Source organism: Marmota marmota, unplaced genomic scaffold (genome assembly GCF_001458135.2).
Source record: "Marmota marmota marmota unplaced genomic scaffold, marMar, whole genome shotgun sequence".
Lineage (NCBI taxonomy): Eukaryota > Metazoa > Chordata > Mammalia > Rodentia > Sciuridae > Marmota > Marmota marmota.
The window spans coordinates 3,113,943-3,131,855 of record NW_026000137.1 but is presented as its reverse complement, the minus strand read 5'-3'; the positions used below and the strand labels follow the sequence as shown (position 1 = coordinate 3,131,855).

Here is a 17,913-nt window from a genome sequence, read left to right as displayed (position 1 = left end):
ATATAAAGTATATAAACAGTAAGAGACCAAGAATGACATCATTGAGAGTGCCTGGAATGAGGTTTGGAAAAAATGAACCAAAGAAATTGGATAGGGAACTGGAAGGAATAAAACCTAAAGACTGCCATGTCTTGAGTATCAGTGAATGGAATGTTTGGTGAAGAAACAAGTGGTTTCAGTGTCAAATGCTGACAAGGCCTTTGTGATGGAAGACAGAATGACTAAATTGAAATGATATCTAAAGAATTATAGTTAATATTTGACAAGTCTGTTTACATAAAGTTGCAAAGGCAGTTGCAGGATTGAAGAATGAGAGGATTGTGAGAACAGAGGCAGTGTGTTTGAGAATGAGGGAATAGAGGCGGTTCATGAATACAGACTTATGTTTTAAATTCCAAAGATGAAGAGGAAGAAGGTTAATGGAGAACAGCCCAACTGATAGCAAAGTCAAAGAAGAGTTACTTGGGTTTTACATTTTTTTAGGATGGGAGAAATGAAGTTTGTAGGGTAATGAAGCTAGTAAGTGGGAAAATGGGAAGGCAAAATTCTTAAGGAAAGCATGAGAAGATGAAATTAGGACACAAGCTTAGAGTTCTCCTTAGCAAAATATAGATACCCTTTAAAGAAAGGAAGATAATGCTGCACAAGTGAAAACAGAGTTGTTGAGTTACACAGAGTGAGCTTAGTTTAATTTGATAAAACTCTGAAAAGTTTGAAGTTGTGAACAGCACTTTCACTAACATCTCACAGTTGCTTTCGAATGGTGAACATGATTGGGCATCTGGGACCACAGCTGGAAAGTCTGCAGTATAACTGCTGGAAGAGAAATAGCTCTGGAGATAGGAATCAAGTCTATGAGCCTTAATTTTACTAGTGAAAACATTCAGTATTTGTTTTCATGCTATTTTCCTTCACAGAAAGTTGTATCTACTGACAAATATAAAAAAAAAGTATCATTCCTTTTTAGAACTTAATACATGCTTCCAAAATTTGTGTCTCATTTCAAATGCAAAATTAGAAATTATCAAGATATGGCCCTTAGGCCCAAACTGGACTACTGCCAATAAAATGCTGTTGGAACACAGTCATATACATTTATTGTTCATGGCTGTCTTTTTACTACAACATGCTAGAGTCAAATAGTTGAGACAGAAACCTTATAACTTTAAAAGTTTAAAATACATACAATCTGATCCTTTACAGAAAAAAAATCCCATTTCTATGCTATACAGTTTTTATTTCTATGCTATACAATTTTAAATGCCATATACATTCATTTTAAAATATTTTTATTTTTTAATATTGTTGAATGATAAATGTTCATTTGTCTTAATGAATCTTATGTAAAATAACATACATATTTGCTAACTGATTGTGTCAGGTTACCAACAAGCCAGTTCATCATACAAGATTAAAATGGCTGAAGTTGGAGGATTGGCAAAAACAATGGTTCAGTCAATGACCTTGCTTGAAAATCAACTTGTTGAGAAACTTTGGGTCCTTAAAGTTCTGCAGCATCTTTCAACTTCTGGTTTGTACAGTATTATTAAATGTGAATGATTGATTCATTGTCATTTTTTTAATCCATCTAACAATGTTAAGACTTCACATTATAAGTAATTTTTGAAATTTATTTTCAGAAGTCAATTGTACTTTAATGATGAAAGCACAGGCAGCCAGTGGAATTTGTGTTCACCTCAATGACCCAGATCCCTCTGGACAGCTTCTATTTCGTTCTTCAGAAATACTTTGGAACTTACTGGAAAAGTCTTCAAAAGAAGAAATCATACAACAGCTTAGTAATTTGGAATGTTTGCTGTAAGTATACGTGGCTAGTAGGAATGTTGTTTAATCTTAATAGTCAATGATATGACTAACATCTTTGAATCTGTATTCAATTAAGTTTTTGATTTCTCTAATAGCTGTGCTTCAAGATACTTTTTTTGTGTACAATTGTATAAATGAATCTCCACAATAAAAATTTCATGCTTTTCTATGTGGGAGGCTCTTAAAGTAGCTTGTTAAGGCCACATTATGCCTTTGCAGATATAAAAATTAAAATGAGATATTAGACATTTAGAATTATTTCACATATTCACTCTTACAGAATGCTTACTATCTTCCAGATCCTGCAATAAAAATTGGCAACAAATGTGAGTTAGCCTTTAAGTTGCTGGGGTTATGGCTCAGTGGTTGAGAGCCTCTGGGTTCAATCCTCAATACTAAAAAAAAAGTTACATTATGCTAGAAGAACAAGTAAATAGGCAACTAAAAGAAAGTGTAATGTTAGGAAAGAGATTATCACAGGGTAGTACATATACCTTTAAAAGAAGGTGAATTAGCATATCTGAAGGTGAAATACCAACTGACTTAAGCAATATAGGATATTTATGGGCTCAAGTAACTACAAAATGAAAGGATAAAACTAGTTTCATTCCAGGTGCATGCCTGTAATGCCAGTGGCTCAGGAGGCTGAGGCAGGGGGATTGGATTGCAAGTTCAAGACAGTCTCAGCAATTTAGTAAAGCCCTAAGGAACTCAGTGAAACTCTATCTCAAATTAAAATATTAAATAAGCCTGGGGATGTGGCTCAGTGGTTGAGCACCCCTTGGTTCAATCTCTGGTACTACTACTAATAATAGTTTCATGTGCAACATTATTCAAAGCTCAGCAGAATCAGGATGTGATCCTTCTTTATCTCTCTGAGTTATCTTCCATTGTATTGACTTTGTTCCAGGCTCCACATGGTGAGACCTAAGAAGTGAAAGTTTATAACATCTCAACCCCAAACCAAGCACAAAAGGAGCCTTGCTATGAAAAAGCTCAAAGAAGTCTTCAAATTGAGTCAATGTTGGCCCTGATTGTTTTAATGTTGGCCAGTGCCCATTCCAGAGTGAATTATCGATGCCAGAGATCAGGAATGCTCTGACTGGCTAAAAGGCAGCTGGAGGGAGCATCACAAAGCCAAAAGTTAGGCATGAGTTAATGACTAAACAAAAATAAGTATACTTTTATTAAAAGCTCAAATTTAGTTCCAAGAGACAAAACAACAAGTGTCTACTGAGAGAGAACCTGACCCAGACTTGAAGAATTAATAAATACTTTCTAATAAACCATGATCCAATATCTGAATGATAAATAGAAATTGGCAAACACAGAAAAAATATGCATACAGAGATCATCCTAGATGGGTAAACAGAACTGAAAACAGAATTTAGCAAAATAAAAAATCTGAAAGAAATTCAGTATGGCAAGAGCAGAAAGAAAGGGTAAAACAGTGAGGAATGAGAATGAGGCTAACAAGGTCACCAGGGACATAACAGGAAAGACCTGATAAGCTTTGTTAAGGAGAGTAGGACTTTAGCCTAAGAACAAAGAAAAGCCTTTAAGTGGTTTTTAAAAAGACTTTTAATAGTTTTAACTTGACATGATTAAATCTTTTAGAGCAGTCTCTTTGACAACCTTGTATAAATTGGATTAGTGGATTCTTATCTGGTATACAAAGAAATAGAAGCAGATTGGAAATTGTGGGAAAGATTAGAAATACTTGGAAATGAATAGTATGATATAAAAATAAGATTTGTTATAAACATAGTATTTCCATTGGAAAATGTGTTTTTGTTCAGGCTACTGTAATAAATTGTCACAGAGTGAGTCACTTATAAACAACCATAATTTATTTCTCACAGCTCAGAGTGTCAGCATGGTTAAGATCTGGTGAGGATGTACTTCCAGGTTCAGACTACTACAGACTGTCTCCTCACATGGAAGAAAGAGCAAGAGAGTACTCTGGGATTGACTCTCATGGCCTAATGACCTCCCAAAGGCACCACCTCCTCCTACCATCATATTGGGGATTAGCATTTTTAACATGAATTTTGAGGACCACAAACATGTTGTTCATATAATATTTTTTAAAAAATATTGTTTTAGCCAGGTGCAATGGCACACATCTTGTATTCCCAGTAATTTGGGAGTCTGAGACAGGAGAATTGCAAGTTCAAGACCAGCCTCAGCAACTTAGTGAGGCCCAGTCTCAAAATAAAAAAAATAAAATAAAATATTGCTTTATTTTCTAGGACTTTGAAAGAAGTATTTAAAAATCTGTTTACAAGAGGTTTTAGTCATTATGATCGTCAGCTTAGAAATGATATATTAGTGATAACTACAATTATAGCTCAAAACCCTGGAGCACCAATGATTGTAAGTATAAGTCAATTGCATTAATTTTAACTGTGTAAGTGGCGGGCATATGGAAAGGGAATCTTGAATCATGTTGTAATATTTATGTATTTTGTTGAAGTACCAAGTTATAATGTTATCATGGTCACCACTATACTCTACCAATCCTTTGCATATCTTTGAAAGCTTGGGAATCTTCCTCATGTTTTATGGTGTGTACACAGATTTACCATTTATGATGTTTTCTTTCCTTCCTGTCCTGATATGTTTCTATTCGGCATCATTTCTTTCTCACTGGAAGAACTTACTTTAGTATTTCATATGGTACAAATATGTTGGCTGCCATCAACAGAGTCTCTTAGTTTCCTTTTATCTGAAAATATCTTTAGGGGCTGGAGGAATAGCTCAGGAGTAAGGTGCTAGCAAGCAAGCCTGGGTAAATGACAGTTCAAATCCCAATTCAACTCTTCTATCTATGTGTGGGATGCTTAAGAAATCTCTGCACTTGTATGGTTCAGGCATGAGCTAAAGATCTGGGAAGAGTTTATACACAAAATTTGAGGTTCCTGCCTCTCTGACTCTGATCACTCCTTTCACCCTTCAGTGGCTGTGGTTGCCTCTTTCTTCTGATTCTCTCAGGCCACAGGTTTATTCTGAATGGGAGAATCCTCCAGGTGCAGAATAGGGCCTGCTTTCATGCTAAAAGTCATCTAAAAGGGGATATGGGTAGAAATTTACACAGTACTATTACCTTCTTCAGAGTACTAACTTCCTTTCAATGTTGGTTTGCTCTTGGCTATGAGATCTTTTTATTGTTGTTAAAGTTTATAATTGTTAACTGCAGGAGGATTTGTCAGGAACTACTTGATCATACCAGACACTGAGCCTCCCCATATTTTATTTTATTTGTTTTTTCAAACACTTATTTTTTAGAAGTAGTTGGACACAATATTTTATTTATATTTTTATGTGGTGCTGAGGATCGAACCCAGGGCCTCACACATGCTAGACGAGTGCTCTATCGCCCAGCCACAATCCCAGCCCCTCCCATATTTTATAATGTAAAAAATTATTGAATGGTTGAAATTCTGAAATAGAATCTTTGTCAACAACATTCACACATCTGTAAATTTTATGTCAAGGAATTGGCTTGAAGGCCTCAACCCTTATCAGTAGACATCAAATGTTCCCAATATAAAAGACGAGACATAGGGGCACTGGGGCTGAGGTTCAGCAGTAGTGCACTTTCCTGGCATGTGTGAGGCACTGGGTTTGATTCTCAGCACCGCATATATATAAATAAAGTAAAGGTCTATCAACAACTAAAAATATTTTTTAAAAGATGAGTTATGGAATTCATACTGTGCAAATGGGCAAACACAGTCCCTTTTCATCTTTCTGCTTGTTTTATGTATTGATTTGGGGAACTTTAGAACCTACAGAGCATCATAATTAAGGTTGCAATCTGATAAATGTCTAGATAAGTATCTTTATCTAGAGGACACTGGTCTATCAGTAAGTTTTCATCATTGTCCTTATAAACATTCTTGTGAGTTTCATAAACATGAATCAGAGTAATAGCATCCTCATATTTAAAGAAATCATATGGATCTTAAAGTAGTAAGAACATAAAGCTATAAGCTTAAAATCCCAGGGTTTGCCCTGTAAACTTTCCCTAATATGTGAAGTTCAACTAGGTTATCACTGTCAGGAATTAGTTCCCTCACTATGAAATGTTTGCATTCTGGTCATTCTTCAGGGCTTTTCATGTTAAAATTAATTTTCCATGTTGAAAACTAATTTTATTACATATATATAATGAAAGTGAGAGTGGTTGGGACAGGATTATTTAAAAAGAGAAAGAAACTATTTAAAATAACTGGATTTTCCTCCCTTATTGTGTCAAATAAAGTGTTTTAGTCAGCTTTTTCACTGCTGTGTCTAAAGGACCTAACCAGAACAATTGTAAAGGAGGAAAGGTTTATTTAAGGGCTCAAGGTTTTAGTCAATACTCAAGGTCTTAGTCAAGGTCTTAATAGTCAATAGAAGGCCAGCTACATTACTTGGGGCTCGAGATGGAGGAAGAGTGTGGCAGAGGGAAGCAGCTCAGTGGTGATCAGGGAACAGAGAGAGAGACTCCAATGGTCAGATTCAAATATATACCCCAGAGCCACGCCCCCAATGAACTACATCCTCCAGCCACACCCACCTACAACCAGTTACCACTCAGTTAATCCTATTAAGGATTAATTCACTGATTAGGTTAAGATTATAGCTCAATCACTTCTCCAAACCTTGCATTGTCTCATGAGCTTTTGGTGTCACATATCCAAACTATAACAAAGGTATAGACAATTATAGAAGTAAAATAGGCCTAATATGTTTTGAGTTCTTACTAAATTTTAAACTATATCTTGTAAAATATTCGTAGAATAACATAAAATACTTAAAACCTACAAAAGCAAGTTTAAATTAAGTAAATTGTAAATCTATCTAGCTACATTCTTTTAATTTCTTACTTTCATTCCTAATGTTAATAGTACTTACAAATTCAAATGAATTACAGTAGGAGAAATTGATAAATATATTTAAATACTAGGTAAATATAGGCATCTGTATCTTATCTTCCATCCTGATTAATTCATCTTTCTGCTTGTTTTGTGTATTTGTATTAGGAATGTGGCTTTACCAGGGATTTGATACTATTTGCAACCTTTAATGAAGGTAAAACACATAAATCTTTAAACGTCTTGTAATTGCCTTGATGAATCTTTGTATATAATTTTACTCACTTTTGTTCCCCCTCACAGTTAAAAGTCAAAATCCTTTGGTAAAAGGCCTTAAGCTTTCTAATTCCTGTGAAGATTTTGAGTTGAAGAAATTGCTATTCAACATAATTGTGATCTTATGTAAAGATTTACCTACTGTACAGGTAAAGAGTAGTAAAAATAGGAAACTTAATAAAAATCATTTCATCTTATAGTATAACTTTTTTTAAAAAGTCTTAAAAAATCCTTAACTTATATCTTTATCATAGAAAGTTAAAAAAAAAAAACTTACTTGCCTGAATTTCAGCTTCTAAACATTTCCTTTAATTATCTATTAATAAATAGCAAGTACCTCAATTTAGAAGTTAAGAGACTTACTATGTTTAGTTTTCCTGAACTAGAGAAATAAAATAAAAGAATTTCATACAGACCCATCCAACCTAGTCTGGCTCTGGCCATAATGACAGAGAATCATTTAATGCTGAAGAAAATCGTTACCCTCTGTGATGCCAATATCAAATCTATGAACCTGCTTTTCACCACACAAGCCTAATATCTTTAGTTTTTGTTACTATCCATTAATTTATATTAACAATTTATTTCCTGTGTAACAAGATTATATAATTTAAAAAATACTGAAACTGAATTTCACTTCTGCCTTATCACCCTCTAGCTAGTGCCTTTGGCAAAACCCACCTTAACTTCATGAGATTTAGTTCCCCTTCTGTAAAAGAACCATCATAATATTCTGTCCTACTCATGGGGCTCTCGGGAGGTTAGGATGAAGGCTTTATAAACTATAAAGTGATAGAAAAATATATTACTAATAATTCTATTAGTTAAGTTACTGCATTAGATAAATTTTCTTTTAGTTCTAAAACTCTTTCAAGCTCTTTTTCTTTTCATGAAAAAGAAATAGGAATTCATTCTATCATTAATGATGTAAATGTGGTATAGTATAGAAGTTAATGCTTTTGAAAGGTGGAATCCCAGCTACCTGGGACCTAGAGAAATTAAATAATTATGTTCTTCAACAGGTGAGTTAGTTTCTCTAAATCCAGCTTCAGCATAGTGATAACACCTACCCCATAGAAGTATTATGAGGACTTAAATGAGCCTCAGCATTTTTTAGTTAATGTCACTTTGAGGAATATGCAAATACACATACACACACAGATGTTAGAAATTTTCAGAAAAAAATATTTTTATAATTATAACTTTATTGTTTGTATCAAAAATATATAGTGTGTAGAACCTACATATATTTTCTGAAATGTCAAATAGAAAATCATTCCATAAAATATGGTTCATTGTTATAGTAGAGGATTATATCATTGTTAAATGATAATATGAAGACAGTAAACAAAATTTATGTTATAGTTTACAAACCAAGTTGATTGAACAACATTTTATAGAAAAAAGAATCAAATAGCATAAAGGTTATAATGAGGTTCTTAAAGCACTTTGTAAGCAATGGAATCAATTATTTTTTTTTTTTGTAGCCCAGTAATAATGATGATAATGTATACATTTCAAAAAAAATTCTCCACTTAATTCTAACAATAATGCTAGAACAGTTATCTCTGGTTTCTCAACTCTTAATCTTGCATACTCTTCATGTAAACTGTAAAGCAGATGAATTAGAGTTTAGAAAATTCATAATTGTTATGAAAAAAAAATTAATAGAATATTCCAAATTAATAGAGTATTAAATATAGCCTAGCATATAGTCTTTTATAGTCTTGTGAACTGTAAATATGCATTAAGTAGAGTCAGTTACAATATTAACTTTGTTGTCATTTTACAATATCTATGCATATTTTGTTTTTATCAAAACGTTAAATTCAATGAAATTTTAAAATACTAAGCATGCAATTAAGTATGGCTTGTGACTTGAGATTTGATAAAATGTTGGTGTTGGCATAAATTCTGGTATCTATGACTAAATATTAGCTCTAGTCATTATTTAAGACAAAAATTATTTATGCTAAACAACTGAATCTGAAGTCTTTCCTTTGAGAGGTGAGGTGTAATTTAGTGGTGGAGCACTTGCTTGGCATGCACAAGGCCCTGGGTCCACTCCCTAACACAACAACAAAGTTTCCTTTGAAAGAAGGGAATGAGGAAAGAAATGTCAACAGTTTATTAATGCCCTATGTTTTTCTATTTGTATGGTTTTATTAGAATCAAGAGCTAAAGTACATATATGAGCAGCCTAGACAAAATATTAGTACATATATTATTGTCACCTAAAGAGTGCATACCTCAGAAAAGGGGATCCCAGTCAACTGCTGTTACTGTTGAGGCTTTTGTTGTTATATTTTTGGAGTTTTTTAAATATCTGTCATAGATGTGATATTTGGAAAGGGATTATTTTGGAATTATCAATAAAACATCATATTTGAAATGTTTTATTTAATTTTCTTAGATTAAATAATGTTATTTGAGTTATACTTCTAACAAAGTTATCTTTTGCCCTTTCTCATAGCTATTAATTGATGGCAAAGTTGTTTTGGCTTTGTTCACCTATATTAAAAAGCCTGAGAAACACAAGATAATTGAATGGTCTGCAGCACAGCATGAAGAGTTACAACTGCATGCAATTGCCACTTTGTCATCAGTGGCTCCTTTATTAATAGAAGAATACATGTCATGCCAGGGAAATGCTCAAGTACTGGCATTTCTAGAATGGTGTGACAGTGAAGGTGAGTGGCCCTTCAGGAGTCCTGTCAAAGATCAAATCTACATATTTCACCTGTACTCTCAACATATTCATAGAAGAAACAATGAAGTTAATTAAAGTGAAGAGAAATAAAAATATGTAGGTACATATTTTCAGAAAAATCCTGAGATTTCAACTTGGACATTAGTAAAAGTCATAATGACAGTTGATACATACCTAAAAGAAATAATACATATAATTTTTTTAAAATTTTTATATTCAAAACTATATTTCAGAAAGAGATAAATCCTTGTGATATTTTAATGCTTTCATTCAGGATATATTTATTGAATGCCTGCTAAGATACCAGATAGTATTTTAGCTGCTAAAATACATTTATGATTACAATAAATAAAAATCCTTAACTTCATGGAGCTTAAAATCTAGATCTTTAGCCCAAAGGAATGATTCCGTATTAGCAAATTAGCAAAGCCCCAATTTGTGTTAGTATCTTATTTCAATTCATGAAAAGAAATAAATATGTACATGTATTTTAAAGTGTATTGGGAAGATACCATTTCTTTTCTAATAGTATTTTGCTCTGGAAGTAATATTTATGATGCCTTTTTGTTAGATCAAGAATCATTAGGGGCTTTGGTATGTACCTGTAGTTCCAGCAAAGTCCCAAGTTTTGGTAGGAGGATCATTTGAGCCCAAGAATTTGAGGCCAGCCTAGACAATATAACAAGATCCCATCTTAGGTAGGTAGGTAGGTAGATAGATAGAATGAATATCATGAGAGAGGTATAAAAAATTAGCCTTTTTATTCTCTAGTTTGTAATATTCTAGGTTACTAAAATTAGTCTTGTTTAAATTAATTTTTTACTAAATCAAACAATTCTTCTGTCTATACTTCATATTATTTATGTTTACAGAAGGATATAAGGCAAAAGGGAAAATGCTGCCTAATAAGAGGAAGACAAATATTTAACAGTTACTGAGGATCTACTATATGCTGAGCCTTAAACGCCTTACAAGTATTATTAACTCATTTAGTCTTCCCATCAAACTTAGGAGATGTAGTTACTGTTACGATCCGTGATTGGTTTGGGTAGAACTGAGAAGTTAAATTGCTTGTTTTTGGCCATACATTAAGTGGCAAAATAAATTTAACTCAGGCTCCAGAGCCCACTCTTATAACCAACACAAAATACTCAGGACAGTATTCTAAACATTTTTTTAACTTTAAATATAATGCTATTTCTAAATGAAACTTTCAAAGAAAGCATAAAGAAGGGAGAACTTGCCTTGCTTTTTATCAAGACATATCATAAAGCTATAGTAATTAAAATTATGTGGTACTGGGTTAGGGGTAGTTTAAAGGAATGGAATATATGGAAAGTTGGCATTTTCAGAAATGATATTGCCAAGCAGTGAAAGAAGAATGATACTGGAGAGTTGATTCTCAGTGTGGAAAAGTAAAAATTGGCTCCCTTTACTTAGTTTTTTTTTTTTTTTTTTTAACTAGAAAACAGGTAGATTTATTTCCTGAGGTACTTAGTTAAAAAAAACAATTGTAAAATGAATTAAAGACATAAATATGAAAAGTTAAACTGTAGCACTCTTAGAAAAAAACATGGGAAAATATGATAGTATTAGCAAAGGAAAAGATGTCTTTGAAAAGACTCATGAACTTAACCTATATAGGAAAAGGATGATATTTTGACAATTATAAAAGTTTCAAAATGGCTGAATGACAAAAGTCTGTACAAAATATCAACCTACAATTTGAAGATATTTTCTACCCCTATAACTATTAAAATGGAGGTTCATAAAGAACTCCTACATATTAAGAAGAAGATAATTTATTAGAGACATATTCAAGGTATAAGGACTTCCATGTCACAGAAAACCTCAAATTAAAAAAAAAAAAATCTAAAATGCTCAACCTTATTGGTAATCTGGGAAATGCAAATTAAGATTAAAATTCCTTACCATTTTACATTTTACAGATTTGAAAAAAATTAATTGAATCTATGTAACAACTTTAAGAAGAAATTTGGAAATTTAGATAAGATTTAATGATGGGCTGGGGTTGTGGCTCAGTTGTAGAGCGCTTACCTAGCATGCATGAGGCACTGGGTTGGATCCTCAGCACCACATAAAAATAAAGATATTGTGTCCACCTAAAACTAAAAAAATAAATATAAAAAAAGATTTAATGAATATACCCCATGTGATTCCATTGTCACATGAAGCTGTTCTCTGAGGGAAGAAGAGGACATGAATCAGAATGTTCATTATGGCAGTTTTAACTGGTAAATGATTCATTTATAAATTGAATGCTGAACACAATTAAAATTAATTACCCTACATATACTTTTTACAGTATGAATAATGTCAAAAACATAATATTAAGTAATGGAAGAAACTTGCAAAAGATACATACAACATGATACATTTGAGTAAAATTTTAAAGCACATATTTCTATTCGGGAGTATCTTAAGGAGAGGAAGAAGGGACAGTATGACAAAATATTAACAACTATTTAAATTTATATATGCTTCCTCTCTCTACCCCACTATGAGTCAGTCACCTTATATCAGAGAAAACATTTGCCATTTGTTTTTTTGGGATTGGCTAACTTTACTTAGCATTATCTTCTCCAACTGCATCCATTTACCTGCAAATGCCATGATTTTATTCTCTTTTATTGCTGACTAATATTCCATTTTGTATATATGCCACATTTTTTAATCCATTCATCTCCTGGAGGGCATCTAGGTTGGTTCCACAGTTTAGCTATTGTGAATTGTGCTGCTATAACCATTGATGTGCCTGTATCCCTGTAGTATGCTGTTTTTAAGTCCTTTGAGTATAGATATATATCAAATATATTGTTTATTTGAAATGTTTTATGTTTTAAATTTCTTGATGTAAATAAAATTATTAATTTTTCTCCACAGATCCCTTCATTAGTCAAGGCAACAGTTTTCATGGTGCAGGTGGCCGTGGCAACAAGTTTGCCCAGATGCGTTACAGTTTAAGACTCCTGAGAGCCATGGTCTACCTTGAAGATGAGACTGTAAATACAGATCTTTGTGAAAAGGGAACAATTCAACAACTAATAGGTAAAATATAAATGGCATTGTTCTCCTGAAAGTAGGTCATTTATAATACCAGAGGTTTAGTTTGAAATGTTTCTACACATTTGTCTTGACTTCATGGCTGAGAAAGTCCTGAATATTTTATTGATTTCTGTTTTATATTTTGCTATAAATCAATTTTTCTTCTTGACAAAACATAGTAATCACTAATCCTTTAAACATTTGTTTCCTCAATTAAGAAACCATTTCATTTAGGATTCCCCTCTCTCTTTTTTTTAATGGACCATTGTTGTTTCACTCTTCTAGTAATGAGATCATCATGTTTGGCCAAGCCTTTTAGAGCCGTTTTAAAGAAGCATAACTTTACATTTTCCAATGTATTTGACATACTGAAACACTGGTATATTGTATATGCTAAAATACATCCATGAGTTTCTTTTCTGAAATGAAATATCAGAATATCCTTGATTTTCTACTCAGAATTAACAGTGTTAAGTCACTTTTCCCCTAAAACCATACACATGTAATCCCAGAGTGAAATTTAAAAACTTCTAAACCAAAGTTGTTTTACCTTTTGTTACTTAAAAATAAGCAGTTCTCCATCCCTTATCTTTCCTGATTTTGAAAAGTAAAAGCTGTTTCAGTCATTCATATGCAGCGATTGTTTCATGCAAATAATATACAGTTGGTCCTCCAGATCCTTTATATTCATGGATTCAACCAAACACTGATCAGAATTTACTCAAAAAAGAAAAATTATGTCTGCATTGAGCATATACAGACTTTTTTCTTGTCATTAGTCCCCAAACAACAACTGTCTTTACTCCCCAAACATAGCATTTACATTGTATTAGGGATTATAAGTAATCTAAAGATGATTTAAAGTATGCAGCAAGATACACATAGTTTTATGCAAATACTGTAACATTTAATGCAAGCATCCAAGGATTTTAGGATCCCAGCAAATTCTGGAACCAATCATTCAGAATTACAGATGGACAACTATAATCTGCTAAATTAGCTTTCCTTTACTGTGACAAATACCTGAGATAAATCAATTTATAAAGAGCAAAGGTTGAGTATGGCTCATGATTTCTTAGGTCTCAGTTGTTGTCAGTTGACCTGTTGCTTCTGGGCCTGTAGAGGCAATATATTATGGTAGGAACACTTAGCAGAGGAAGCTGCACATCTCCTGGTGACTAGGAAGAGAAAGGAGGGGCCAGGGTTTCAGTATCAACTTCAAGGGCAGGCCTCCCAGTGACCTAACTTCATTACATCAGGCTCCACCTCCTAAAGGTTCCACTACCTCCTAAAGGTTCCAGCACCTCCAGATCGGTCACACCACAGGCTTGGGACCAAGTCGTCAATATATGGACCTCTGGGAGACGTTCAAGATCCAAACTATAGCCCTGATGGATGTTGATTAATTATAAATGCCTATTCAAAACCTTCTTCCCATTAAAGTACCTTCATATCCATCATTACTGGAGAGCACTGGTGCCCTCCAATTATAATGCAAGTAATGATAAAGGAATATACTAAAAAGGGACTAAGCAAAAATATTTACTTTAAAAATTTGCCTAAGATGACCAAATTTGAAAGTTTATTTTTATCACACCCATGTACATGCTGTTGTGCAAATTTCAGTATTAAGGCCCCAACCTAACAGGAAGTACAGTTTTGCATATATAGGAAGAAGTCTTAATCCTACCTGAGCTGAAGGAATGGATTAGGGAAAAAAAAGAAAGCAAATAACAAGAGTTCTTCTCTTAGTAGAACTTTTTCCCTTTAACTAAAAAGAAGCTTGTGAGTTCTAGGAGGCAGTAAACTTGTCTTTTTTAATCTAACAGGGCTTTGTAGTGGTAACATGATCAAAAAATAGTAATTAAGCTGGGCACAGTGGTGCATGCCAATAATACAAGTGACCTGGGAGACTGAGGTAGGAGAATTGCAAGTTTGAGACCAGCCAAAGCAATTTAGCGAGGTCCTACGCAACTTAGTAAGACCATGTCTCAAAATTATATATATATATATATATATATATACACACACACACACACACACACACACACACACACATACATTTAAAAAGGGCTCAGTATGTAACAAAGCAATCCAGTTCAATCCCCAATAGCAAAAAAAAAAAAAAAAGAAAAAGTAATTGCATTATGAATGCAATTTCTATGTAAATATACTTTCTGTGTAGACACTAGGATTACAGACATGTATAAATGAGGACACTGGGGATCTTGTCCCTGATGAAAGCAAAATATAAAAGCATGTGTTACCCTGCATTATCAATTTAAGTACCTAATGAGTAGTATAAAGAGAAAATATCACAGAAACTAAGATGAATGGGTAGTTTTCAAGGTTGGGCAGGCTCAATAGGAGCCTATGAGAGTAAAGTTTGTTTCAAGATTTAAAATGAAGGTTGGTCTTTCAGCAGAGAGATAGCATGGGCAGACATAGTGCTGAAATGTGCATAGTTATGTGTTCAGAAATAGTTTAAGTAGAGCTAAAGTTTTGTGAAGACAAATGCTGTGAGATAAGGTATTTTGTATAGTCAGGGACTAAGCTGGAAAGTGCTCTACCACTGAGCTACAGTGGTAGACAACAGAGTTTGAACTTCATCCTTCCTGGGAAGAATTTAATGATTTTGATCAGATGAGGCTACATATATAATTCTGCGTTTTAGGAAGAAAAGTCTGGACAAAATAGAATGACTTGGAATAGAATAAGGAGAGAATAAAGGCAGGGACATGAAGGGTAGCTATATATGAGGAAAAAGTTCAGTATAAATGTACTGTGTGTTACAAATCATGGGGAAAGTTATAGGCCTACACTCCAATAGGAAAGAGAATGAGATAATCTAGAAAAGAAAAACAGACCTGTGGCCAGCCAGTTACAGGATATCCTGATAACAGAATTTAAGCCCTTCTGTTCATGGCATGTCCCTGCACTGGCCCTCCAGCAGGTTCAGCTATCTTCCATAGGTTCTGAGGCCACACCTGTAATTCATCCTCATAGGTCCAACAATAGCTGCTTGGAGCCATCTATGGTAGTAGCTATGATTTCTTTGGAAGCATAGTTCTATACCTTCCTACTAAAGACAGTCATCCCTTTAACAGAGGAAAATTTACTTTGGTTCAATATTTAAGCCATAAAGGAAATTCCTTTTTGAGGCAAAATTTTATTCTGAATGTCATTTTATCAGTATTAATGCCTGGTCTTTAAAGTCCTTTTCAGTTTTAATTAGGTGGGAAGAGTTTTTAAAGGACATAGAATTCTATTACCTAAAGTTGAGGAGAAGCAGCAAGAAATAACAGATAGAGGGCTGGAGCTATAGCTCAGTGGTAGAGCACTTGCCTATCATTTGTGAGGGACTGGGTTTGATCCTCAGCACATAAAATAACTAAATTAAATAAAGGTCCATCTACAACTAAAAAAAACTTGCATATTAAAAAATATCAGAAAACATCCTTAGATCTTCTATGTTTGTTTTTTAAAAAAAATTGGCTCTATAAACCATGAGAAGAGGAAGAGATGAGGCAAACTATAATCTTGATATTTTGGTCATATATTTGTAAAAGTATTGATTTCTATCTCATGAAATTCTACATACTTTTTTTCTTTTGGGTAGCAGGAATTGAGCCCAGAGGTGCTCAACCACTAAGCCTCAACCCCAGTCCTTTTATTTATTTATTTATTTTAAAATTTTGAGATGGTGTCTTGCTAAGTTGCTTAAGGTCTTGCTAAGTTGCTGAGGCTGGCTTTGGAACTCACGATCCTCGTGCCTCAGCCTCCCAAGTTGCTGGATTATAGGAGTGCACCATTGTGTCTAGCTAAAATTCTACATATTTTTAAACAAAATGTGTTGGGCAGAGTATCAAGTTGTTAGGACATCTTTTAGTGACACTATTAATTCTGTACTAGAATTTCTATATATGTGAGACTAATGATTGTATTCAGACATTCTATATATGTGTGGGGCTTTTATATGTGTATAAATAGGAAATGTATGCAGGTGGGCTACTGATTGGTTGTATTGAGAGCAAAGTAGTCCATTTATTACCCTCTGTCTACAGCTTCTAGGTTTCTATGCAATGAAAACAGGCCCTTCTAAAATAGTTTCTCTAGCTGAAGAAGATTTTTGAAAGAATTTCCAAAGAGTAACTGAATAAAATGAAAATATGGTATGCAATAACTTTACATTTTTTAATTTTTTTCATACCAGGAATCTTTAAAAATATTATAAGTAAGACTAATGAAAAGGAAGAGGCCATTATTTTAGAAATTCAGTCTGATATATTACTTATCTTATCTGGACTTTGTGAACACCATATTCAAAGGAAGGTATGTATCCTATAAATCAAAATTTTGTTGAGATCTCCTAATCATATGAACTCTTTAAAATGACTATATATGTTTTTCTTTGTTTAATCTTTTGGTTTAATTTAGTATTCTTCTTTATAATTAATTACAAACAATATAATATACAGATTTTAAATATATTTCATTAGGTTTATTTCTAATACTCTAATTCAAACATTTAATATTCCCATCTCCCTATAAAAATTGCTTATCCCTTTAGTAGCCATCCCCCTCTTGCACCTCCATACAACCAGTGTTCTGATTTATATCCCTATATATTGGTTTCATTTATTCTTTAACTTTATAGGAGTGGCATCACACAGTATTTACTTTTTTATGTCTGCTTTCTGTCATCCAAAAGAAATAACATATATATTTCTGAAATATATACATATTGTTTAATATATCAGTAGTTCATTTCTTTTTATTACTGAATAATATCCTATTATATGAATATATCAAAACCTTTTTATTTATTACCTTATTGATAGAAACTTGGGTTGTTTCCTTTGGGGCATCATGAATAAAGCTTTAATGAAAAGTCTTAAATGAGTCTTTTTTGTGCATATAATTCTTTCATTTTTCTTGAGTAAATACCTAGGAGTAAAATTGATAAACATAATGTTGTATCTTTATCATTATAAGAAACTGCCAATTTTCTACAGCGGACTGTTTTGTTATACATGTTATTTGGAGGTTTGAATTAGGTTCATACCTCAAACCAAAAGTTAGAATAGGAGCTTGATTTCCTTTGATCTCTTTTAGCTACACAGTAAATTCTGAGTTTTAGAACTTGACAACTTAAGTAACAATAGATGAAAC

General features: G+C 33.1%; 1 protein-coding gene across 4 annotated transcripts in view; it reads left to right on the top strand.

Moving 5' to 3' along the window:
* Nucleotides 1–17,913, top strand: part of Cfap69 (cilia and flagella associated protein 69) — a 63,901-nt gene that overhangs the window by 31,578 nt on the left and 14,410 nt on the right. For all 4 annotated transcript variants that reach the window (XM_048785439.1, XM_048785438.1, XM_015502319.2 and 1 more), the window contains 8 exons: nt 1,382–1,531; nt 1,641–1,818; nt 4,080–4,203; nt 6,858–6,906; nt 6,993–7,114; nt 9,439–9,655; nt 12,580–12,744; nt 16,955–17,073. In XM_048785439.1, the coding sequence (XP_048641396.1) occupies nt 1,382–1,531; nt 1,641–1,818; nt 4,080–4,203; nt 6,858–6,906; nt 6,993–7,114; nt 9,439–9,655; nt 12,580–12,744; nt 16,955–17,073 (1,124 nt within the window). The remainder of the gene's footprint in view (nt 1–1,381; nt 1,532–1,640; nt 1,819–4,079; nt 4,204–6,857; nt 6,907–6,992; nt 7,115–9,438; nt 9,656–12,579; nt 12,745–16,954; nt 17,074–17,913) is intronic.